Source organism: Balaenoptera musculus, chromosome 3 (assembly GCF_009873245.2).
Source record: "Balaenoptera musculus isolate JJ_BM4_2016_0621 chromosome 3, mBalMus1.pri.v3, whole genome shotgun sequence".
NCBI lineage: Eukaryota > Metazoa > Chordata > Mammalia > Artiodactyla > Balaenopteridae > Balaenoptera > Balaenoptera musculus.
The window spans coordinates 81,803,268-81,830,372 of NC_045787.1; the positions used below are offsets into that span (position 1 = coordinate 81,803,268).

At 33.3% G+C, this 27,105-nt stretch overlaps 1 protein-coding gene across 1 annotated transcript in view; it reads right to left on the reverse strand.

The window, feature by feature from the left end:
* Nucleotides 1–515: 515 nt before the first annotated feature.
* The window catches only part of SLCO6A1 (solute carrier organic anion transporter family member 6A1), a 96,757-nt gene continuing 70,167 nt past the window's right edge, over nucleotides 516–27,105 (reverse strand). The window contains exons 9-14 of the mRNA XM_036847277.1: nucleotides 26,221–26,374; nucleotides 19,366–19,553; nucleotides 7,745–7,809; nucleotides 5,556–5,693; nucleotides 1,830–1,976; nucleotides 516–643 (exon numbers count right to left, since the gene is read on the reverse strand). Coding sequence (XP_036703172.1) covers nucleotides 642–643; nucleotides 1,830–1,976; nucleotides 5,556–5,693; nucleotides 7,745–7,809; nucleotides 19,366–19,553; nucleotides 26,221–26,374 — 694 coding nt within the window. The 3' untranslated portion in view covers nucleotides 516–641. The remainder of the gene's footprint in view (nucleotides 644–1,829; nucleotides 1,977–5,555; nucleotides 5,694–7,744; nucleotides 7,810–19,365; nucleotides 19,554–26,220; nucleotides 26,375–27,105) is intronic.

The following is a 27,105-nucleotide window of genomic DNA, read 5'->3' on the forward strand; positions in this document are numbered from 1 at the left end:
AGAAAGCTTCCTCTGATTGTTTCAAAACCTGCTAAATTGGTGTTAACCAGTGACTTTGGGTTATATTTTCTCTATCAATCCTCTATGAACTATAATAGTTTGTGACATAGAAACACATGGTCTATTGTAGCAGAAAGTTATACGCAAATTTAAGTCTTAACACTACTCTCCAAATTATTATAATCTTTATTATACCTTTGCTGGTTTGTTTTCCAAAAAAAAGCAAAAGAAAATATGTAGATATTTACACATACACACAGAAATATATTATAAGAACCTTCAAATTGGATCTGAATATTATTGTTTTACCTTATTTCCTACTTGCATAAATTTTCAAATAATATTTTTAGACAATAGAATATTAAGAAAGAATATAAATAACCTGAAATTATTAATCTTTAATTCTAGATAAACCTATATTGTACATTGATGTTTAAAATCCTACATACATTAAAAACATATGAGAAATGCTTTATAAGAATGTACTTTATTATGAAAATACAAATCACCACAGATACATTTCTACTACTTCGGTAAACATCACATGTGATGTCCCTTTTCTGAAAGTAGGGCACAGCAACAGATCTTGTAGAATCTTTAAAGATTCTGTTTTCACACTCTGATCCTCAGATATTCTGCCATCCTGCTGGTTCAAACAGAGAAGAGTCAAACTGTCAAGTCTTTTTTTCACATAAAGACTGGTTTATAGATTTTCATAAATGCATGTTAAAGTTAGGTAAGAAAAACGTATAGTAAGATATGAATACTCCCTGCTTCACACTTCCTTCTGCCAGCCAAGACCAATAGGGCAATGTCTGCCCTTACACATAGGGTCATTGACTAATGTAAATAACAAAGAAGAAATTTTGTCAGTTATTCATTCTCCCAAGAGAACAAAAGAAACACTGCAGAGAAGTTTTTGTTTCAGAACAATTTGATTTTTATTTCAATATTTGGAAAATTGCTATATAATTTGGATAGATGTAGAATCATGTATGAAATAATTATATCAAAATTTTTCTATAGAAACACATTTAAGCTTAAGAAGAATTCCACAAATGGTTGACACATTTTCTGCATCCGAATTTGAACATTTCTTTAAGTGAAATAATTATGATTAATCATAAAATTAAATATAAAAACACAAAAATGGATATCAACTTAGGTACCAGTAGTCTTTATCAATAAAATTCAAGTCAAGGTAAAAATAGAGAGGTATATGATCAAATTGAATTTTATGTCTACTAAAATTAAAGAAGCATGAAAATATATATTGCAAACTGGCCAACTGACCAGAGAAATTTTCTGAGGAAACCTCTCCATTAACAGAGATAAATGTTAATTTTAAAATGTCTCCTTTTGGAGAATAAATATGACCTTCATATAAATTTTTATTATATGAACTGGACTGGCACATCTAATATTACTTTGAAAAATTATTGCGAAATAAATATCCACAGCCCAAATGAAAAGTAATAAGAATAAACTATATGAAACCTAAGTAAGCATACATAACCAAAGACCAATAACTAATATATAAGATATCATTGCAGTCAGAATTAACTTATGTATTTTCCCATTTCCACTTCATGCTTTTCTTTCAAAGTATTACCTTTCTATTGAAAGTATTAAATATGTATCTTATAATATCTTTTAAAAGTACAAAACACAGAGACTATATTATTATATTTATACTCAAAATATAATAAAGCTTATAAGATCACATGAATCACATTCACTTATTAAACATGTAGTTATATTAAATCATTTTAAATTTTATTAATATTTAATAATATACCATTGATAGATTGACAATGTGTAATTCTTACATAATGATGATCCAGTTCTTTCCTTTTTTTTGACTTTTAGATTCTTCACAACTGTAGGCAGGACGTCACTGTTTTCCTGTGGTAAATATTTATATAGGCCAAATGCAATAGCAGTGAAGAAGATAGTAACTACTTTGCAAATAAAACCTGAATTCGAAAAAAATACAGCCATCAGATGTGTCAATTTATTTAGAGCAAAAATGTTTGTGGAAAGAGCCATTTACCAAAGAAAAGGTAAGTATATTTCATCTATAAAGGTACCAATTTTCCAATTGTAGAATGCAATTAATGACATAAACTTATGTCAAGTTACTTAAAGGAAATTTTAAAAATATGCTTATAAAACCTTTTAGACTTCTTAAACAAATAGCCCAAGACAAATGCAAAGTGTGTTACTATTTCACAGAATGTATTAATTCTAAAACATAAAATATATTTCTACTTTCAAAACTTAATTATCAGCAGAAACTGGAACCTTTTTAAACCACTTCATGCAGCTTTACTCCTTGAAATATTCATCATTTTCCAAATGCCAACAGAAATATTTTAGAAAAATTAACTGACTATGTAAGTTTTTAAATTCATTTTCATTTTTCAAGTTTCGGAAAGTTAATACATTACAGGAATTATATAAAAGTACTTGAACTTTGGATGCAAATAACCCTGGTCATTAAAGTAAAAAATATTTTACAGCAACAATATCAATTATCTGACACTATCAATTATAGTGGTTTCAAAGATAAAATAGGAAACATTAATGAGTTATTTGTAATGATACAATACTTCAAGCATTTATTTATAACAGCTGAACACTGCAAACAACCCAAATGTCCATTAATAAGAGCATGAATAAGCTATAGCATATTCATAAAGTGAAACAATACTCAGAAATTTTTAAAAAGCACAAACTACTGCTATAGAATAGCATGGATGAATCTCCCAAAAGCATAACATTAAGCAAGACAGGTGAAAAACCCCACCAGCATGTATTGTATTCCATTTGCATAATTTCTAGAACAGGCAAAACCAACATATTTTAATAGAAATATGAAAGGGGTTTATCTGTGGGGGAGGGAAATTGACTAGCCAGGGGCATAGGAGAAATTTCTATAGCTTCTTTTGAGTGCTGGTTCCACAGGTGATTGACAGACTGATAAAATAAATTTTTTATTAACTTTTTTTTTTAAATTTATTTATTTTATTTATTATTTGTTTTTGGCTGTGTTGGGTCTTTGCTGCTGCACACAGGCTTTCTCTAGTTGCGGTGAGTGGGGGCTACTCTTCGTTGCGGTGCACGGGCTTCTCATTGCGGTGGCTTCTCTTGTTGCAGAGCACGGGCTCTAGGCGCGCGGGCTTCAGTAGTTGTGGCACACAGGCTCAGTAGTTGTGGTGCACAGGCTTAGCTGCTCCGCAGCATGTGGGATCTTCCCAGACCAGGGCTCGAACCCATGTCCTCTGCATTGGCAGGCGGATTCTTAACCACTGCGCCACCGGGGAAGTCCTATTAACTTTTTTGAGTTGATAAAACTTTTGAGAATCTGGTGAATGCCACAGCCTTCCTTTATAGAAGACATACAATTGTACAAACAGAATTTTAGGATTCCAAAAATATACTAAAGTTTAATGTGGGCTCCTAGGGCTCATGCATCCCTCTTGAATAAGCCTTGTTCTAGAGTAGTGGTACGCATAGAACTTTCTGTGATAATGGCAGTGTTCTACATCTGCACTGTCCCATAGAATAGTCAAATGTGACCATTAAGCAAATGAAATTTGGCTGTTGATACTGAAGGACTGAATGTTTAATTGCATTAAATTAAATTAAATTTAAATAGCTATGTGCAGGTAATGTCTACCATATTGGACAGTGCAGCTCCAGGATCTCTCACATAGCTGTCTTCAAAGTTTACTGTGATAAAAATCACCTGAGGTGCTTTATTAAAAATATACATTTCCTACCACTAATTCTTGGTATTCTAAATAAAGACCTCAGAACTTATATTTAGCAAGCACTCCAAGTGATTCTGATTCAAATGACTCATGGAATAAAATTTAAATACTGGTTTACACTAAATTGCTGCAAATGCATATTCCTATTTCAGTTTCCTGTATTTGCCCTTTCTGACTGTAATTCCCTATATTCTGTATTATCATTATCCCTTTTAGTAACTCCCTAGTAGGATTTCTAATAGTTCATCAATTTTCTCAATTATATGCCACGTTTGAAAATAGCTAAGCATATTACAGTTATATCTAAAATGAAAACTAAAAGGTTCAGCAGACTTTCCTAAGAATAATGCCTAGTTTTGTTGAATTATCTCTGAGAAATTAATTTTGACTTCTTAAATGCCATTTTTTACTTTTTAAATTTTTTTAAAGTTTATTTACTGTTCAGTATTGACTAATAAGCTCACTGGACAATTGACTTCTGATTTAGAAGGCATTGCTGAATACTGTTTATCAAACAGATATTTGTTACTGTTAAATATTAGAGTCTATCATTATGTGGTTCTTTGAATTACTGAACCCACTCAGTAAAATCACAAAACATATAAACACTTTTAAATATTTAGCACACCAAAAGTATCTATACAATAAAACCACTGAATGTTAATGCTGATTAAGGCTTCAGAAATTATGTAGTCCAACATCTTCATTTCACAAGAAGATCTAGTGAATTTCCCGAAGTAATACAAGCATATCTAGACTTTCCCCAACACTTTGACCATATCACTATAGCATCCCAATTTTCTATATCTCTTATTTATTCAACAATACTGAATGTTTGCTATATGTCGGCCCTGTTTTATCACTGAGCAAAAGAGACGATGTGAAATTTACATTTAAGTGGGGTAAGAGTATTTTGATAATTTTCAGTGGTGTAATATTTCTTTTTTAAATTATCCAATCTCTTTTACTGCAGAAATGGAAAGGGCCATAAGGTCAAGCAACTTAGTTGTATATGTATACAGGCAAAATTGTTTCCCAAATTGAAATTCTGCTAATCATCACCCTTTATTCAGGAATAACATAAAACAATTGTGTAGTTAATGCAATGTCTCAAATATTTACATCAGTTCTATAGTAATTTAGTTTCTAAAATATTTTGTATATAATAATATATGCTTATTTAATAATCAAAGTATCCATTTGTTCTTAGTTTATTATGACTATAACTTACTCTGAACCGTAAGGTTTTAAAAACAATTTTACCTAGAGTCTGTCATACAGAGTGAAGTAAGTCAGAAAGAGAAAAACAAATACCGTATGCTAACACATGTATATGGAATCAAAAAAAAAAAAAAAAGGTCATGAAGAACCTAGGGGCAAGACGGGAATAAAGACACAGACCTACCAGAGAATGGACTTGAGGACAGGGGGAGGGGGAAGGGTAAGCTGGGACAAAGTGAGAGAGTGGCATGGACATATATACACTACCAAATGTAAAATCAATAGCTAGTGGGAAGCAGCCGCATAGCACAGGGAGATCAGCTCGGTGCTTTGTGACCACCTAGAGGGGTGGGATAGGGAGGGTGGGAGGGAGGGAGACGCAAGAGGGAAGAGATATGGGGATATATGTGTATGTATAGCTGATTCACTTTGTTATAAAGCAGAAACTAACACACCATTGTAAAGCAATTATACTCCAATAAAGATGTTAAAATTTTTTTTAAATAAATAAATAAAAACAATTTTACTTCTTGACATTCTTCAATAGATATCACTTACATACTCCTGCCAATAGGTAGGCCATTTTTGTCTTGTTATAGATCCAGCAACTTCCAATGCTTCCACAGCGCTCAGTATCCCGAAGGATGCAAGAAGTTTCTCCTACTGTTTTAAAAATTACTGGTCCAGGTATAGTCCCTATGAAAAATGCAATGATTGTAAATTCACCATGAAAACACTGTAGGTTGGGATCAGAATGATTTTTATCCTAAACATAAACTTATATATTTAGTCATCATCACTGTAAACATATCATTTAAAGTTATCTAAGAAGTTGCTTATCAATAGGATTGTTAAAAACTGAAAACGTAATTGAGTGTTTTCGAAAATCCTTATCCCTGTAGATATAAAAAAAGCTAGCAGATTTTCATCTTCTTAGAATGATATGCATGTTGTTATTTAGTTGATGTCTCAACATTTTTGTTAATTTCTAAATGAAAAACAGGAGAAAGTATTTAAAACAGAGATACTAAATATTGATTTTGTGAACTCAATATACCTCCTAAGATTTCAAATTGTGAAATTTTCAATGACTGAAAATTTAGTTTTGAAATGCAATGTATGCCTGTTATGTATCAAGATATTGAGAAAATAACTGAAAATGTAAACGCTTTGGCATGTTTGTAGCAGCCCTAGCTTCAGAAGACCTCATATGCAGAGGAATAGTTGTGTGCTGCCTGAGGGAAATCTCTATATACTCATAGAGACATTTCCTCAGCAACAGTATTGCTTTCAGGTAAAAGTGAATGCAGTCTTAAAAATAAAATAAATAAATAAATGCCACTCCAAAGACATTAGAACTGGGTTTTCAGAACTAACATATCTAATGATTGACCATCTTCCTTAAGAAATTATCGGAGTGCTCATGCCTCATGACTTTTTAATTCCTGTCAAAGACCACTGCCCATCACCAGATTTCCCAATCTCAGTGAGTGCTGGTACTCTGTGTATAATTGTTCAAAGTGAAAAACCTAGGCCTACTACTCATTTTTTTCTATTTCCCACCATATTTTTTCTAATCCATGATAAACCTCTGTAACACCAACTCCAAATACACCTTGGATAAGTTGATTTCTCTTTTTCATTACAACCTCCAGAATCCAATTTAATATAACTCTGACTTAGACTTCAGTAAAAGCCTCCTTTTTCTTTTCCTCCACATTTATCTTTGATAAATATTTCTCCCTCCAGCAGCAGAGTTATCTTTTAAATGTAAATCAGATAATATCTACCCTCTGCTTAAATTCTCTGATGGCAAAACCCTGAAAGATCTAGAGACAGTTGTATCTAAAATATCATCACCTTATTCCACCCTCTCCCATTCAAAAATGCATCAGCCTCACTGGCTTCCTTTCTGAGGTAGGAAAATGTGCACTTGCTATTTCTTATGCTCCTTCCTCCATTAAGAATGCATCCTTATCCACTGGATCACTTTTGACCATAAAAATATGCTCTAATTTTTCTCAATTAAAACAGCTAATTTAAACCCTGCATATTGATCTAGCTATAGAACAATTTCTCTGATCCTCATTAGAGCCACACTTCAATTTTTCTACATTCTTGACTCCATTTATCATATGGCTTTCAGTCTTCAATCCAGTCTAATCTTGTTTCCTTACCCCACCGATAATTTTACTCAACTTCTTGAATCAGAGGTCCTAATATAGTCATAATGTGGATTTGAAAGCTATTTTTTGCATTTTAAGAAAGCCTGAAGTACACAGTGCATCACCCTCAGCAAAACCAATTTGTTCTTTGGATATAAATCTTTTAAAACATCAGATTCAGTGTCTTTGGTAATGAGAAATTTTTAAAGCACTAGTCTAGGTTAATGTCTCAAACATGCAAGCAATGTAAAATATAGTTTCTGTGCTTATATGTGCTTTGTTTCAGCTTACCAAACCACTTGTATAAGCTTGAAGAATATACTTCTGATCAAAAAGATTCTCTTCTAACTGAATATAATATTAATGCATATTATATATGACAGGATAGGCTTTACATTAAGTATTATCTTTTTACACTAAGTATTGTCTCCTAAATTCTGTAAAGCAGCTCCTCCATTCACTTGTTTTGTGTGTTTATCATAATTATTCATTTGAAATTCTAAATATACATGTTCACACATGTATAAATCAAAAAAGAAACAATTCAATTCAATGTAATAATAGATTGCCAAAAGTCCATACCAAATATTCTCAAAATCACAAAGGTCACACCCATGGCCAGAGAACGTTGTTTGTCAGATACAATCCTGCAAGCAAATAGCAATGATATCATGAAAACATCATTATTATTAGCTGTAGAGAATGTCTGCTAGGTTCAGGGGTAATTTTTTTCCCTGTGCATCCATTAGACTAAGGATCTTTGGCCAGTTGACAGAGTGCAATCTGGGTGAATTAACTGCAACTTTTCCCATTTTTCCATATTCTGCCCCCTGCCAACCAATTCCAAAGCTACTACTTGCGCTTCACTAGGAGGAAGCATTTATGGCCCAAACTCTCTGCCCCAGCCTTGGCTGAAAAAAATTTAGCACTACCTTTCATACTTCTCATTCTTCATTCTGTGGTGCACATCCATTGTTTCAGATTTCTTCCTTTTGTCCCTGTGAAACTTACTCTCTACCTTTCTCTACCTTGCTCTCTGCCTTGGGAGGCTGACCTAAATGGACTACATCAGTAGGCTCTCTTGCCTCTGGCTACTGATTGGGTTATGCCAATAGGGTGCTCCAGAGTGAGAAAGGAAAGTGAAGTCAAGGTCTTCATTCCCAGACTCCCTCTCTGCAGTTACCCAAGTTGACTGGGTCACTAGGGAAAGCAGTACCCTCTACAGGTCTCTCTTCTTCCTACCCTTGTTTCCCTTTGGGTGTTGGGTGGTAACAGACCTGAAGTATTGCACTATACTTTGGGATTCCTTATACCCTGCCTGCATTTTAAATAGCCACTTTATTCAACCTTACTTGAATTGTCCTAATTTGAGGGTGCCTCTGACTTTTACCCTCACTATTCAAAAGTTAAAATAAATAAGAAATAACTTTCTCAAATATAAAGAATGAAGATTTCTGTATTTTGTATTGGTCAAGTATTTGTTTTAAAAAGAAAAATAATGTATAAACATCACATATTAGTATTTTGGAAAATAAACTAAAATACAACAAAAAATAATCAACCATTGAACATTTTAGAAAATAAAGAACTAAAAGCTACATTTTAAATAAATCCTATGCTTACCCTTTATTTCCTTGTTCCAGAACTTGAATAATAAACAAGTATGACCAATATTGTCATCCAAAATGACTCAATTTATTAAAATGTAGCATATGTTCAGTATTTTATGACTATTTTGTAAAAAGTGAGATAATTCCACCTGTATCAACCTGGTAAAAATATATGTTCTTTCCTCAAATATTTACTACTAGGAAATGAAAACATATTTACCAATTCTTAAAAGATAATGATGTTTTGAAATGAAAAATAATTTAACTTTTATTATGAGCAGATTCATTAAAGACATATAAAGGAAGTAAAGTGTCACATTTTAGAACCACACTTTAGGATAAAGTTTTTGGTATAAAATAGAAATGTGGGTCATATGCCTAACTAAAATTGAGTATTCTGCTTCATTTAGCATAAGCAGTTTTTTTATATGCAGTATGATAATGGTGCTCTCTGAAGTATATAAAGAGCTAACAATAACTCATAATTATTAACAAATATTTATGTATCTTCAGTTTGATTATAACCTTCTTTCTGATATACAAAAGAAGATGAAAAGATGAATGATTCTCATAATTTTCCAAAATCAGTTAAATGAACAGCAAAACAAGAAATAATATTCATAAAACACAATTTTTTAGTGAAAAACATTACTATGTTTTAAGAATAAAGTAAATTTTTTTGGTATTTTGTCTAAGGAGTAAGGCTATGATGGTATGGTTTAAGAATTTCATGGAATAAACAAAATATTGGTTAGTACTCTTCCAAGATGTAAAAGACAGCTTCCAATATCTCTCATGACTTCTAAATATATATTTTCAGTCCATATCTTTCTTGAGTTCTAGACTTAAGTTCCTATCACACACAAAAGTTGCTCTTCCCCTGGTGCTCCCTGTCACAAGAAATGGAATCATCACCCATGCAGTTTTCAAGCCCAAAACCTGGAAAGAGGCATGCTTGAAAGAGTATTCTTTTCCTCATTCACCACAGACAATCAATAATAAAATACTGTGATTTTTATAAATAACTTTTTATATCTCTCTCTGATTTTCTTCATCTCTAATTCCACTGGCCTATTCCAAGCATGTATTTTTTGCCTGAAGAAAATAAAACAATTTCCTAACTTATCTGCCAACAACCATTTTTATCCCTGCAGTCCACTCTCCACATACAGCCACAGTGATTTTTTTACGGTAAAATTCTGATTATTTCACTAACCCACTAGGAACCTTCAATGGCTCATCAGTCTCATTGCATGCCACCTCACACCTTTTGCCTTTACCACCCTCCTTGTTTACGACATTCTATCATACAACACTCTTATATAGCTATTTCTTGCACTCAGAGTCAGAGTCTTTGCATACATTGTTCCCACTGTGTGAAATTCTCATCCCCCATCTTTTAGGGCTTAGCTTAAATGCGATTTCTTTAAGGACACCCTCTCTGAATCCTCAGAGAGGGGATTTAGATTTAGATTGTCCCATAATTCTCTCTTGGCATTCTTCTACATTTTCTTTGCAGTATGTTTTAATATTACAATTGAAAACTTATTAGTGAAACTACTTTTTTTTTTTTTTTCTATCTTGCCACCCTCCAAAGTCCATCAGAGAAGCAGGAATCTGGTCACTTCTGTTCCTCTTTTATTTCATCTTTTTCTCTTAAAGTGCTCATCCACCGTCTTGTTTAAATCCATGGTAACTATCACAGGTGAGAATACATACACATATTAAAATAATGATGGATGGGGGCTTCCCTGGTGGCGCAGTGGTTAAGAATCTGCCTGCCAGTGCAGGGGACACTGTTTGATCCCTGGTCCGGGAGGATCCCACATGCTGCAGAGCGGCTGGACCTGTGCGCCACAACTACTGAGCCTGCACTCTAGAGCCCATGTGCCACAAGAAATAAAAAATAATAATAATAATAATTAATTAATTAAATAATGAGGGATGGAAGGGAAAGAAATGAAGAACTAATTTTTCTTAATGATCACCTTGATGGAGCGAGAACTGACAAATCATGATATTGATACTTTTCTGTTTAGACTTAAGCCTCACACAGCTTCAGATTTCATCAGAATTCTCCAGAGGAAAAAGAATGGTGTCATTCTTGGCCCCATTTGGTCACCAGAAACTATGCCAGTTTGCTTGCCCCCTAGTGTGACACTACCTAGACCTAGTCCATGTTGTCAGCACCTAGCCCTCATCAAGAATTGACAAGAGGGCTTCCCTGGTGGCGCAGTGGTTGAGAATCTGCCTGCCAATGCAGGGGACACGGGTTCGAGCCCTGGTCTGGGAAGATCCCACATGCCACGGAGCAACTGGGCCCGTGAGCCACAATTGCTGAGCCTGCGCATCTGGAGCCTGTGCTCCGCAACAAGAGAGGCCGCGATGGTGAGAGGCCCGCGCACCGCGATGAAGAGTGGTCCCCACTTGCCGCAACTAGAGAAAGCCCTCGCACAGAAACGAAGACTCAACACAGTCATAAATAAATAAATAAAAGAATGTGAATTTCTAAAAAAAAAAAAAAAAACAAAAAAAAAAAGAATTGACAAGAATGTCAGGGACAGCTTTAGATCCCTATTTCATCTCTAAAAGCTTCTGCTCTCTCTGGAATTTTAATCCCTCTAGTCCTCTGCCACTTTGTGCCTTTAAATATATGATTTTTAATTTAACCCAGCTTTTCTAGTTATCCTCTGTAGGAGCATTGGCCTGCAATGCTATTCCATCCTACACCACTTCCATGACATTATCACTTGATAATGATTTCACAATTTATGTATTTGGCTTTGACTTTTATTGTACTTTTTAAAAAATTAAACTGTTGAATTTGAAGTATGATTATATTTTGGAAAGCTATACAAAGAGCACATGCTGGAGAGACATGCTTGCTTATACCCCTGCTCTCATCTACTCTCATTTTTATCCCACCCCTTTAGGTTATCATTTTCATCACTTTCTTGTTTATACCTTCACAGTGTTTCTTTATAAAAATACAAATGATTATAAATGCATACCGCTATACTCTCTTCTTTCTTCAGAGGAAGTAGCAAACTATTGGGTCGGCCAAAAAGTTTGTTCAGGTTTTCTGTAACATCTCATGGAAAAACCTGAATGAACTTTTCGGTGAACCCAATATATTGACTGTTCTGTACCGGATTTTTTCATGTTACAATATATTCTTAAGATCCCCTCCTATATGAACATAGAGCTCCTCCCTATTTGTTTTCACTTTCATTATATTACATTGTGCAAAAATGAAATCATCTACTCAACCTGTCTGTTGCTCTTTCACACTTAGTTTTTTCCCAGTGTTTGTTGTTTCATGTATATATTAAATACACAATATGTGGTTGTATGTAATATAGATAGCCTTACGGATGTAAATATATTTTTTTGCAGGATATCTGCAAAAAGGATTTCAAGAAGTACAAGTGCTGGCATAAACGGTAAACATATCTGCAATTTTTTTAAGTATTAAAGATACCCTTTTCATCAGAGTTGCACCATTTTGTGCTCTTTCAAGCAATATATGAAAGTACTTTTTTTTATACAGCCACATAAGCAGATCTATTATCAATGTTTTATTCCTGTCAACTAGGTACATAAGAAATACTATCACATAAAAATTTTAAATTCTATGACCTTTACTATAGATATGGCTGAACATCCTTTCATATTTGTATTTGTATTTTGTTTTCTTTGATGCTTTTCCACTTTTCTATTGGGATGTTAATCTTAGGAGAGCTTTACTTATTAGAGGAATATACTTATTATATTCTATAATCTTTTATAGAATATGAGTTGCATAAATTCATTGTTGCTTCGCTTTTGACTTTGCTTATTATTTTTAATTTTATGGAGTAAAATTTATCAATCTTTCCCTTATGACTTCTAGATTTTTAGTCACAGTTACAAATACCTTCCCCTTTTAAAAATAATAATGAAATTAGCTGATTTTTTTTTACCACTTGTATTATTTAATTTTTTTTACATTTAAATCTTTGTCCCATTTGAGTTTTTCCTGGTGTATCATATGGGCTCTGGATATAATTTTTTCCCCAAAGTCTATCCCCATTGTACCCAAACCACTTTCTTAAAAGTCCATTATTGATGCATTTATTTAGAATTTTACTTTCATTACATTAAATTCCTATATGAGTTGAGATCTGTTTCTAGACTTAATGTCAGTCTATTCATAAATCAATATTATATTTCTTCAGTGTTGAGACTTTATGGTGTATTTTAGCTTATGAGGCTAAGCCTCTGTTATTGTGTTTCTTTGTTTCAGATTCCCAAGCTACTCTTGCTTATTTTTCCATAAAAACCTTAGAATCAGGTTTTATAGTTCAATAATTCCATTAGTATTTTCATTATCACATTAAAATTATGAATTAACTTAAGGAGAACTGATATATTGGTGGTGTTAGGTCTTCCTATTCAATAATATGAGATATATCCTTTCAAATTGTTCAAGTCAGTTTTTGTGACATTCAAGTGTGTTTCATTTTATTTAGAAAGTATTTTTATTTTGAAATTATTATTTATTTTGTAACTCACAGGTAGTTGTAAAAATAGTACAAAGCATCATGTGTACCCTCACCCAGCATCCCTAAATGGTGAAATCTTATATAACTGTAATATAATATTAAAACCAGGAAACTGACATTGGCTTACTGCTGTTAACCAGACTACAGACCTTACTTTGTTTTTATTTTTCAGTTAATATACATTAAATTTTTTTAACTGAATTTGTTTGTGTGTGAGTGTGTGTGTGTATAGCTCAATATATCTGCTATTTTTTATATGCTGTTACCTTACCAAATAGTTAGCTAAATGTACTGGCTATTATTTCTTTTTTTCTTTTTTTATAAATTTATTTTTGGCTGCATTGGGTCTTCATTGCTGCGTGTGGGCTTTCTCTAGTTGCAGAGAGCAGGGGCTACTCTTCAATGTGGTGGCTTCTCTTGTTGCAGAACACAGGCTCTAGGCACATGGGCTTCAGTAGTTGTGGCATGGGGCCTCAGTAGTTGTGGCTCACTGGCTTAGTTGCTCTGTGGCATGTGGGATCTTTCCAGACCAGGGCTCAAACCCGTGTCCCCTGCATTGGCAGGCGGATTCTTAACCACTCTGCCACCAGGGAAGTCCTATTATTTCTAATACAATGTAAAAAGAACTGGTAATATTGCTCTAGGCAGTTTTACTGTGACTGGGTAGACAAATACTGGAGTTCAAATGTCACCAAAAGTGAAGGATCCTATGTTTAACATACCTTTCAATCAGGACCTCTTGAAAGACTATACTCTAGGATAAAGGACAATCTGAAAATTGATAAGGTCTTTTAAAAACTTAAACCTATCCTTAAATCAGCTAAATTCCTGCTTGGTTTACAGGGAACTGTTCATATTCTACCTTCCTTAATAAAGCTATTGTAAAATATTTTTGGAGTTATTAATGTTCAGAGTCTCTATTATTTTTAGTACACAAAATCTCACATGATTAAAAATAATTATAGGAGTTATAAGAGACAGAGTCAAGAGAAAAAAAATGAAATTTAAATAGTACTACAGAATATTCAGATACTAGATATCTGACAGACATTTTAAATTTAGAGGATTAATATGTCCAAGAAAACAGATGACAAGATAGAGAATATTATCAGAGAACTAGAATCTATTAAAAAGAAATAAAATTCTATAACAGAAAAGTACACTAATTATAATGAACTCATAGGTGAATTTAACAACTAATTAGACACAGGGGATGGTAGAATTAGTAAACTAGAGTACAGGTAACTGGAAAAGCAGATGGAAACATTATTAATACATTAGAGTAGAGATCAGTGAAAAAACTTTAGTCTGAAGCACAGAGCATAAAAGCAAATGAAAACAGAATGTAAAAAAGAATAAAAGATACATGGATATAGTGAAAGGTTTACAATATGTGTAACTGATATCCAAAAGGTGAGTAGATAAGGAATGGAGCAGAAGCAACATCTGAAGAAAGAATAGTTAAGTATTTTCCAAAACCAATGAAAGATACTGTGGTAGATAATCACTCAACATGGCTTATCATTGATTCCTCTTTTCCCCCGATACATGCTTGTTGCTCCTGACATCAAGAGATGGAATCTAATCACCGTCTTTTTGAAACATGACTTTTTTGACAAATAGAATGCAGAAGAGTGACATTCTTGGACTTTCAGCCTAGGTCTAATGAAGCCTTGCAGTTTATGCCTTGTACCTTATGCCTGGGTCTCTTAGAACACTAAAACTTGGGATGTTCCCTTTTGGAATTCTTGCACTTTGTTAGCAGACGTTTAAGTTACATAAAGAAGCCTCTATGACCAATCAACAGCCCCACCTAGGCTCCTAGCAAAATTTAGCCTAAATTGTCAGCCATCTAGGAAATCTAACCCAGTCATGCTATCAGGTAACTCAAATGTTATGTGCCATCTGACCACAAGCTCAAGAGAAACCTTAAGCAAGAACTACCCTGTTGAGCCCAGTCAACTCACAGAACCATGAAAGATAAGGATAAATTGTTGTTGTTAAGTGATTAAATTTGGGATGGTTTGTTACTGTTATGGACTGATTTCTGTTCCCTCCAAAATTTATATGCCAAAATTCTAACTCCCAGTACTTTGGAATGCCATCATATTGGATACAGGGTTTTACAGAGGTAATTAAGTTAAAATGAGGTCAGTTGGGTAGGCCCTAATCCAATATAACTGGTGTCATTATAAGAAGAGAAAATATGGACACAGACATTCACAGAGTGAAGACAATGTGAAGACTCAGGAAAAGATAGCCATCTACAAGCCAAGGATATCTGGAACAGACCCTGCCTTCATAGCCATCAGAAGGAACCAACCCTGCACCAACTGTACACTTCTAAATGACACATGGCTTAAATGAAAAATACATTGAAAGGCATATTTGAATTGAAAGTATGAGTAAAAATATATATCAAGACTTCTGGGATGCAGCTAAATTTATACTTGGATAGAAAAGGCATATATACCAATAGACAGAAGATATAGGTGAATAAAATAAAAATACTAAAAACATAGAAGTAAAATGATAGAAATTATAAAAATAAAAGCAGAAAGATTTGTTAGTCACACACACACACACACACACACACACAGACATTCAATTTTTAATTTAAAACATTCTCACAAAGAAATTCTAGGCCCAGGTACATGACAAGTGAGTTCTTCCAAGGATTCAATTTAAAAATAATATCATACCTCCATAAATTAGTCCAGATATTAAGAGAAGAGGAAATATTTCTCAACTTATTTTATGAAACCAGAGTAACACTGATGCCAAAGCCTAACAAGCACATTAATAAGAAGGGAAAATTATAAGGCAACCTTATTCATGAATATAGATGCAAAAATTCTAAACAAAGTATCAGCAAATTGAATCAAGCAACTGACTAAATCCAATTTATTCCTAGAATAAAGTAGAGGTATCATATTGCAATCATTTCAATAGATGCATCAAATGCATTTGATAAATTTTAAAATTTATTAATTAAAAAAAAGTTTTAGTGAACTAGAAATAGAAACAAACTGACTTATTTTGATAGATGGTACCACTACCACACTTAAGGGTAAATTTACAGCAAATTTTATATCTAACAATAAAATACCAAAAACCTTCATCTTGATGGGCATAAAAAACAAGTATACCATCACTACTTCTATTCAACACTGTACAGGATATCTTAATCAGTGCAAGAGAAAAAAAATGTATAAGCGTTAGAGAAGAAGAAATAAAAATCATTATTTGCAGATTGTGATTATGTACTGTGGAAAAAGGAACTTCAGAATGTAGTCAGTATTGCTAAGAGAGCTCTTTAAAATGGAGCTGGAAAGCCATTAAGGAAGCAGGGCTTATGCACATCCTCACCAGCTGGAACTATGAACTTCTGAATTGGGCCAAACCACAAATATTCCAAGAACTCTACAAGAAAACCTGCAACCTGTCACAGTAACAAACTTTTCCCTCCCTCTAGTGGTAGCCTTTAGCAACCAATCATGTAAAGATAAAAATAGCTTTGGCTTGCCAGTACCAATCATAATTCTTTTGAAACAACTTTTGCAATCTTGTTGGTTTTTTTGCCTTTATAAACCCCTGTTTTTTATCTCCTCCTTGGAACACATTTTCAACTCTTGCTCAGATCAGTGTCTCCTGAATTGGAATTCTCAAACGCCAAATAAAGCCTTTATTTCTTTGCAGCTTTGCTGTGGTGAATTTTGTTCATTATTACATAGAAAATCTGAAGTAATCTACCAACTAACTATTAGAAATTAATATGAACACAGTCGCAGAATACAAGGTCAAAGCAATAAGAATGAATTGCATTTCCTTCATACCAGTAATAAACAACTATTTTATACTAAGTTTATTGTTTTCCAAAGTTATGTATTCATTTGTAGATGGTATTTTGCTGGCACTTTTTTAGATCTGCTATGTCTGGACCCCCTAGGCATTTTGCAAAACTTTTTTCCCATTCTTTCCAAAAATACTCTGCTTTGACTTATCTACCTCGGTCCTACTCCCAGAACTTCCATCTTAAGGTACAACCCTCTCTTCCTGAGCAGAAATATATGCTGGAGATATTTGAGATCTGTCAATCCTGAGACCCTCTCCGCATTCCCTGTTATTCTTTGTAACATCTTTATGAATCTACAAGCTGGTTCCTTGTTCTACTTCAATTTTGGCAATATTTATATGCAATTACAACTCTGTCATTTTTTGTTGATCTCATAATTATACTGAAACAACAGTATATGTGTGCATGTGTGTTTATGTGTGTGTGCATGCATGTTATATTTTATTCTACTTATTGCTCTCTACAGTTACCAGGAGACATGAGAAGATTCAGAACTAGACTTCTAGAATATTACTATGATCTTTCTCATCTCACTGCTGAGAATATTTGCTCAGAAGTTTCACACGAGCTTTAAATAAGGCATGCTCAACATTGTACTGATTATGTTCAATCTGAGCTCTCTCTTCTCCTTGAATTTCTTATCTCAGTTAATGCATTATCATTCATTTAGTTCCCCAGACTGGACAACTGGACATAATTCTAGATTTTTTCCACATTGTATACCAGGAACATCAAATTAATAACCTTGCCCTTTGATCCAAACTAAATATTTCTCTATTATGTTCTATTCTCTCTATCTCTAAATAGAGATAAATTCTAAACTGGTCTCCTAAGTACCTTCCTTTATTTCCAGTTTTCCCCTATCAGCTTCATCATCCACACTATCTTCAAACTAATCTATCTAAAACACATATTTGATAACTTTTACTTCTGAGGTTTACTCTTTTCAATGGCTTCCAGGTACATACAGGATAACATCATTCATGTTAACATGTCAAAGAAAGCCTCCCATGACCAGGCCCCTACCAAGCTCAAATCTCCCTGTCCAATTTACAATCATGCTACTCTTGTCATAACAAACTCCTTGCCAAGATATTTCACACATTTTTGCCTCTACTTTTCCTAACTAATTTTTCCTGTTAAGAACTTGCCGCCAGTTTGCTTGCATTATGAGAAATCACTTATCTTCACAACTCAAGTTGAAGTGCCACACTGTCTACAAGCATTTCCAAATCATCCTAGATAAAAATGACCATTTTCTCCACTTTGTTCCCAGGTCAATCTGTACAAGCTTTAATCAAGGCATTTCTAAGTACTCCCTGCACTCCTTTTTTATGTGTTTTTCTCCCCCTAGTAAACTCTAAGCAGCTTGAAGGCAAGGTCCATATTTTATTAGTTTTTGTAGTTTCAGTGCCAGATCTAGGTGAATAAGTAAAAACCTGCTTCACGGTATTGATATGTTAAAGTTTTGTCTCCCATCTAAACTGCAAGTTCATTGAAGTCAGAGACCATATGTGCCCAACTCAGATTTTTTTGCATATATTTATTCATGTTTTTTAGTCTGTTTTCCTAGGGGACAACAAATTGCTCCTGATGACCTAAAGGTTTATGTTAGCCTTTTGAAAAAAATAATTTGAAAATAATGACCAATTATTCTGCTACTATGATAAAAACAAATGTTAAATATATTTCATATATTCAGGAAGAACAAATGAATAACAAATGTTGGTTTAAGTTAGAATAGTAATAAACTTATGTATTGAAATTCCAAAATTCTAGAAGTTATTTTGTTCCTTTGTTGATGACACTGATGTTTTCTCATAGTCAAACTGGTAATATAGAAGTAAATAGTCAATAAACATCTATAACCAATGAATCAACATTGTAATCACATGTGTTATAATTAAGATTTTTTCCTATATTTATGAATTTTTCAGGTGTGTTAAATTAAGTAAATAAATTTAGTTTTAAGTTAAACTAAATGTTATCTATATACATACTTTATGCAAATAAATTAGTTAAAATAGAGAATTAAGCATATACATGAATTTTGAAAATATAACAATTTTCCCCTCTAGCAGTTGCTATCTTGAAACAAAAGCATAAATCATTTACTACAATATTCTAAAACCTTCCTAAACTTGTCTTTCATATGTATTAAATGAATAATGATTATGAATAACATATACACACCGAAGGATGGTCAGGATGCTTGGTATACCAGCAAAAGCAGAAAATACAATTGTAGAAAAGATAAAAGCAATGAACAAAGGTAATTTATAGCACTTTGAATCACATGTCCCATGTCTAGCGTCAATAAAATCACCTTGATTATCTGAGGTTGTTAATCCTTCTTTAATGCAAGAACAATTGTAATATGTCTATGAAAATGAAGACAGGAAACAATCTTTTAGAAATATAGTCATAAGACAAAAACTCTTATAATTGTAAAATAAAAATTAAATCAATAACTGCAGGGAGACTAGGCAGTTTTATTAGTAAATATCCTTATATTAAATCTGCCATTCATAATTTACAAATGAACCACTAATCATAAATAAGATCAAGGTATTTTACCTAACAAAGAATTGTGTATGTGTATATATAATTGTAGTTACTTAGGAAAAATTCTATTAACTTAAGAAATTTCACTAAAAATATTTACATTTAATTGTACAAATAATTGTTGGAGAGAGATATAGATTAAGGACAAATAAGGAAAATGTAATGAATAAAGTGGAATTTTAGCTGGGATTTGAAATACGGAGTTACCCAGTTGTAGACAGTTTTAGAACTATACTGCAAAGGCAAGACTTTATTTTGTATGTGATGATAACAGGGCTGTTATCTATTAGGCAGAGTAGGCACAGTGTACCTAGGAATCACAATACTTTCAGAACCAAAAAAAAAAGGTTTTAATTTTAGTGTCTTTTAAAATCAGAGAAAAAATAAATATCATAATAATGAATATATTATAATGCATCCAGCCTGGATCATATTTGTCTTTATGCCAATGCAGTTGTACATTAAATCAATCTCTCTCTCTCTCTCTCTTTCTTTTTTTAAGTGAAGGAAAGGGTTTAAAAAGGCAAAAGTGCCTAAAGCCAACATAAGTCATAATGTAGTCCCTAATGGGAACGAATGAAAACTTGGGGTTGTTATATTATTATTGATAACTCAAGGAAGATGAATAGGTGATATTTTCTAAGAAGAACTAAACAGAGTTGGAGATACAGAGACAAGTTAGCAATTTGTTAATCTATTGAAAAGATTCTAAATTAAATAATAATAATAATTTTAAAAATTCAGTAGAAATATTAAACTAAGTTACCAGTGAAGGAATAAGAGGAAATAAAGATGGCTTGAACCTGGGTGATTCAGAAAATGATGGTACAAAAACCATGTCGTTGTTTAGGGACGCTGCTAAGTGGTTACTGGATATATTAAACAAAAATAGAAATATCTAAATAGCAAATCATTCATTCTACCATATTTTTTTTATAATGCCTATGTGCCAAACATCATTCTAGGTATTGTGAAAACATAGTAAGCAATACAATAGAAATCCCTGCCCTCATGTAGGAAATTTTTTACTTGCATGAGATAGGCAATTTTTTTAAAAAAAGAACCTTTAATGGAGCACATGGTGATGAATACTATGGAGGAAAAAATAAAGTAAGGGAAAAAAACAGGGATTATAGGGGTGAATTTCGCATGATCAGGTAATGCTACAATGATACAGTGATATTTGAGCAGAGATTTGAAGAAGGTAAGGGAGTGAGCCATGTGGTTACCTGAAAGAAGTATATTCCAGGTGGGAAAAAACAAAACAGAAATTGAAAAGCCTTGGGACTGGAGCTTGCTTGACAAATTCAAAGAAAAGCAAGGAGAAAAATTTGGTTGAATCAGAGTGAACATGAGGGAAACTAAGAGAAAATAAAATTGGAGTAATGAGGGAAGGATTTATATAGAAACTGGTAGGTAATCGCAAGAGCAATTTAAGAACTTCAGTTTTCATTCTTAGTAATGTGAAACCACTAGAGGGATAGATGTATAAATGGCATTTTTTAAAAGATCACTCTAGCTGATATATTGAGGCTACTGAACTGTGAAAGCAAGGGTAAAAGCAGAGAAAACAGTTAAAAAGCTCTTGAAGTAAGATGCAAGTCATTGGTGACTGGGGCCCGGGTATCAGAGAAAATGATGAAGATAGTCAGATCTAGCATGTATTTTGAAAGTAGATTTGAAGGGTCCTAGGGTAAGAATGGTTACCAGAAGGAGAAAGTCATATGGAGAAGGCCTCCCTGAAAGAAATTAAGACTTGCAGGCAAGGGAGGCAGTCAGTCCATGGCTCAGAGAGGGAACCAAGAAAATAAACACAACGACTTCACTTTTTCCCCCCATCTTTCTGACTTTCTATCAAGACTCCTTATTATCATAGTCTATATGAGAATAGATTATATATGATAATAGAACTCTCATCCTATAGTTTGGTCTCTTGGAACAGTGAGGAGGGTAGAGAAGGTGAAAAGTGGATCTGGAGGTCAGAAAAAAGATATCCAGTACAACAAATAATTGCAGACCATAGAACCTAAGATGACTAAGGGGAAAAGTGAAAACGTGAAGAAAGTTTAGTGAACAGATGGTAGGATCACAAGATATTAGGCTCTGGAAGGGCTGAAGAACTGTAGAGTTATATCCAAAGAGATACAACCAAAATGGGAAAAATTATATTAAAATGAAATAGTAAAATATATTAAAATGAAATAGTAAAATATATTCAATTCAAATAATAAAAGAAGATAGATCTAAGTCTACCATATCAATAATTATAATAAATGTCAGTTGTCTAAAAACTCCAATTGAAAGACAGACATTAACAGAATTGAGGAAAAAGCAAAAGCATATTATACCTTGGCTACAGGAGACACTTTAAACATAAAGACACGAACAGTTGGAAAATAAAATGATAGAAGTAAGATAAACCATGAAAACAGCAAGAAAGCTTACAGTGACTGTTTAATACATAAAACAGACTTCAAGACAAAGAGTATTATCAGAGATAGAAAGGGACATTTTGTAAAGATAAAAGGAACAATTCATCAAGAAGCTGTGACAATTATTAATGTGTATGCACACAATAAGAGGGTCTACAATACATGAAGTCAAAATAAAGAGAGAAATAGACAACTGTATAATTATATTAAGATATATTTTTCATATATAATGTTCAGGATTTCATATATTATTACAAGGTATGCAAAATGACAAGAATAATTGGCTTAAAATTAGAAGAACAAATATAAGTAGACTACTACAGATAGTAGACTTAATAGCAAGAACTTTAAATAGTTATGATTAATATTTTCCAGAAAATAGAGGGTAAATGGATAAAATATCTTAAATGATGTGGAATTTCACCAGGGACTTGGATTCTACAGAAACATAAATGTTAGAACGGAAAAACACAATGAGTAAACTTACAACCTCAGTAATGGGTTTAACAACAAAGCAGACACGGCAGAATACAGAAATAGTAAGTGGAAGACAGGTCAACAGAAAATATCTACATTTAAACAGATAAAAGGAGATGGAAAATAGAGAAAAGAGCAAAAGAGTATGGGGCACAGTGGAAAGGTCTATTTGTAGTCTGCTGTTAGGCAGAATATTAAGATGGCACCTGGGCTTCCCTGGTGGCGCAGTGGTTGAGAATCTGCCTGCTAATGCAGGGAACACGGGTTCGAGCCCTGGTCTGGGAAGATCCCACATGCTGCGGAGCAACTAGGCCTGTGAGCCACAACTGCTGAGCCTGCGTGTCTGGAGCCTGTGCTCCGCAACAAGAGAGGCCGCGACGGTGAGAGGCCCGCGCACCGCGATGAAAAGTGGCCCCCACTTGCCGCAACTAGAGAAAGCCCTAGCACAGAAACGAAGACCCAACACAGCGAAAAATAAAAATAAATAAATAAAAACATGTCAATTCATTAAAAAAAAAAAAACAAAAACAGATGGCACCTAAGATTCCCACCCTGCTATTTTATAAACCTGCATAATCCCTAGATTGATGTGAATTGGTGGATTTTAATCCCCTTACTAAGTTATGTTACATGGCATAGCTGACTTTAAGAAACAGAGGTAAACTTCACCTAATTAGATAATATATAAAAGGAACTGAGCTTTTCCTGAAGTCAGAGAGTCAAAGCATGTCATAAGGGAGATTCTGTTGCTAGCTTTGAAGATGGAAGGAGTCATGTGGCAAAGAATGGGGGTGGCCTCTAAGAGCTAAAATTGGCCCTCAGCAGACAGCTACCAAGGAAATAGGGGCTTCATTTTTTACAGCCCAATGGAACTGAATTTGGCCCAAAATCTGAATGACCTTGGAAGTAGATTTTTTTCCCAGAGCCTCCAGAAAGGAATGTATTTCAGCCAACACCCTGATTTCAGTCTGTGAGACTCCAAGCAGAGGAACCAGCAATGCCATATCTAGACTTCTGACCTGTGAGCTAATAAATGGGTATTATTTAAAGACACTAAGGCTGTAGTAGTTTGTTATGCAGCAATATTAAACTAATATTTGGTGCCTCCTCCACAACCAATAAAAGAGGAGAAAGTGAGGGAGAAATAATAGCTGAGAATTTTCCAACTGATAGACATAAATCCACGGACTAAAGATATTCTGTGAAACCCTAGCAAAATAAATATAATGAAAACCGCATCCAGGCATATCAAAGTAAAATTGCTAAAAGTCAAAAAAAAAGAGAAAATCTTAAAAGCAGCTAAGCAGCCAGAGACATAAAGACAATATAATGACATCTTTCAAACGCCGGGGCACGGTCAGGGGGTGGGGTGGCGGGCGGGCATCACTGCCAATACAGAATTCCATACCAAGTGAAAACAGTTTTTCTTTTCAGAAATGAGAGTGAAATATGGTTCTTAAGGAAAAAAAAAAATCTCATATGAAAACATGGAAATGCAAGGAAGTGGGTAAATATAAGTGCATATTGACTGTGCAAAAAACAACAACAGTATGTGTCCTTTAAAATATATGGAGAAATAAAATATATGACAAAAATAACACAAAGGTGGGAAATCAGTAAATGAAGTTAAAATATTCTAGGGATGTTTCAACTGGAAGAGATCCTGAAGCCTGGCTTCTTGTAATCCTTAATGCTTTGGACGAGACTGACTTCCCTTCTCTATAGATATGTAGAATGAGGCTCCTGTTGGACTACAGCAGTCTCTGGAAGAAAACCCCTGATACTGTTATTTTATACTGAAAGCCATATCAGCTGCTGAAAAGAGCTAGTCCTAGTGAGAAGATCATGAAGAAAAGCCCAAGATTTCTTTCATATCTGTATAAGGAAATTTGAAGATCTTGATAGCATGGATAAGAATATGTGGGTCTCAATGAGGCAAAACACTTGGAATATTATCAACATGAAGAGCAGGTATCTATTTTCAGTTTTGGTAAAGCTGTGATTTTCTATAGAAACTTAGGAATCTTCAAAGGTGTAGTATTTCCTACCACTCCTCTTGTAAACTTTTGCATAAGTGTAATTGAAGAGCACTCAATTCTAATACATTTGACCCTTATATTTTGAATACGAACATTTAATCAGAATTATTTCAAAGTTGACATATTTTCATTGAAAAAAATTTTCCAGAGGGAATTCCATTAACACAATTTAGACACAATAATTTTTTGTATATGGTATTTCTCTAATTTTCATTTTGTTGAAATTATTTTTACTGGCATCAGTTCTTTCCCATTTGAAATTAACGTATATTTTATCCATTAATTGGTTTCATCTGTATCAAATTGTACTAACCATAACTTCTGCTATTGTCAGTTTTCCTTCAGAGCCATTATTTCTTTCAAGGCTAATTGTCCTGGGTAATTCGTAACAGATCTAATTTTTGTCAAAAATATTTTATTCTTTCAAATTTTATTCAGCATCAAATGTTATCACACAGTTTGAGTCACTATTTTGTGAATTATTTCATTATTCATTATTAATTATTCCTTAGAGAAATGAAAGGAAATTATAAAGCTTTTTATGAAATAGAAACAATTCCCTAAAAGGGATTCCCCAGAAAAAGAAAGATGGGTTGGAGCTATATAGTGGCTGGCATTTTTAGCTCTTGAATATCCCATGGATCAAAACACCAAGGTCAAGCAGTTCTGCTTTATTCTGTGGTGACAACATGAGATTTAAAAAATCATTTACTTGTCAAAATAAAATGGAGGACAGGAAGTAAACAGGAGTGTAAATTAAGATTTTCCATAAGTTAATAAATTGTTGAGGATGGGTAACTAACATATGGGAGTTCATTTTGGTTTTCTATTACATTTAAAGTTTCCCACAGTAATATATTTTAAAGATTTTAAATATCATTTAAAATATATTTTAAAATATATAAATCATTTAAAACATGTAATAGTTTTTAAAATATATAATACATATAAATAACCATTTTAAATTTAAAAATGTTAAAGAATCATTTTAAACATTTAAGAAGAAAGATTTTTTAAAGGGTATATAATCTTTTTAATATTAATATTCAATTAAAAACTGAAGATATATTGTTAAATAGTAGACCAGTGAAAATATGACAACGAGGAACTAAAGTTGGTCAGGCATGCTAATATACTGTAATAAAATGATCTGTGTGTAACAGGAAAAAGAATATTGTTATGTACGTACTAATAAATAAAGTACTAATAAAGTACTTCATTGCCTGCTAAGGAAGATGCTATAATGCCCATGGGTCAGGAAATATCCTCTTTGTTGCTCTCTTCCCCTCGCAAAGACTAGACAAAGAGAGGGGAGGGAGGAACACAGAATTTTTAAAACCTGGGTCCCTACTTCACTCCCAATTCTCACAAGTCCTATGTATTGTGATCACATGAAGCCATAATTTAAGAAAAATTTAAGAAAGGGGAAAATAAGAGGGGGAAACGATTTTATAGAGAGCAGGAGTAAAATATAAACATCATCTATAAGTTGCACTTCTTAATGGAGAGGAGGAAGCAGAGAAAAAGATAATTACCTTGTGATTCTTTAATGTTTTAGAATATGTACAACCTGCAAAGCAAGGAGAAAAATATCCAATATCATTTCTTCCACATGTAGCAGAATAAAATGAAGATGAGCATTTACAATGAGAATTGCAAGGAGCTGTCAGGTTTCCCAACTGCCCTGTTCTGTAAGAGAAGAGATTGAATGTAATTATAATACAACTGTATTATCCTTATTAATGTATACACAAAGATATCAATGAGATCAATAAAATATGATTATTTAAATAATTTTAACAGATTTAGGTATAACAGATATATAATAAACTGTACATTTTTAAAGCATACAATCTGCATACACTTGTGAAACCATCACTGCAATCATGTTAACAAACATAATCATCACCCCCAATAGTTCCCTCATGCTCCTTTGTAATTCCTCCACCCCCTGGCATCTGCTGATCTACTTTCTGAAACTGTTCATTAGTTGGAATTTCATAGTGCACTAGGTGCACTTTCTTTGTCTGGCTCCTTTCATGCAGCTGGTCTTTACATGGTCTTTGTATGGTCATATGCTTCCATGTCTCTTGGATAAATATTAAGGAGTAGAATGTTTGGATCATATGGTAGGTGTTCATTTAACTTTTTAAGAAACTGTCAAACAGTTTTCCAAAGTGATTGTGCTATTTTGCATTCTCACACGCAGTGTGTAAGATTTCAATTGCTTTCTATATTCCTTGCCAACACTTGGAATAGTCAGTCTTTTTAATTTTAGACATTCTAACAAGGACACAGTAACTTCATATTGTGGTTTTTAATACGTATTTCCCTAATGACTGATGCTGGACATCTTTCCATGTGCTTATTTTCCATCTGTATCTATTATTTGGTTAAATATCTGTTTAAATCTTTTGCCC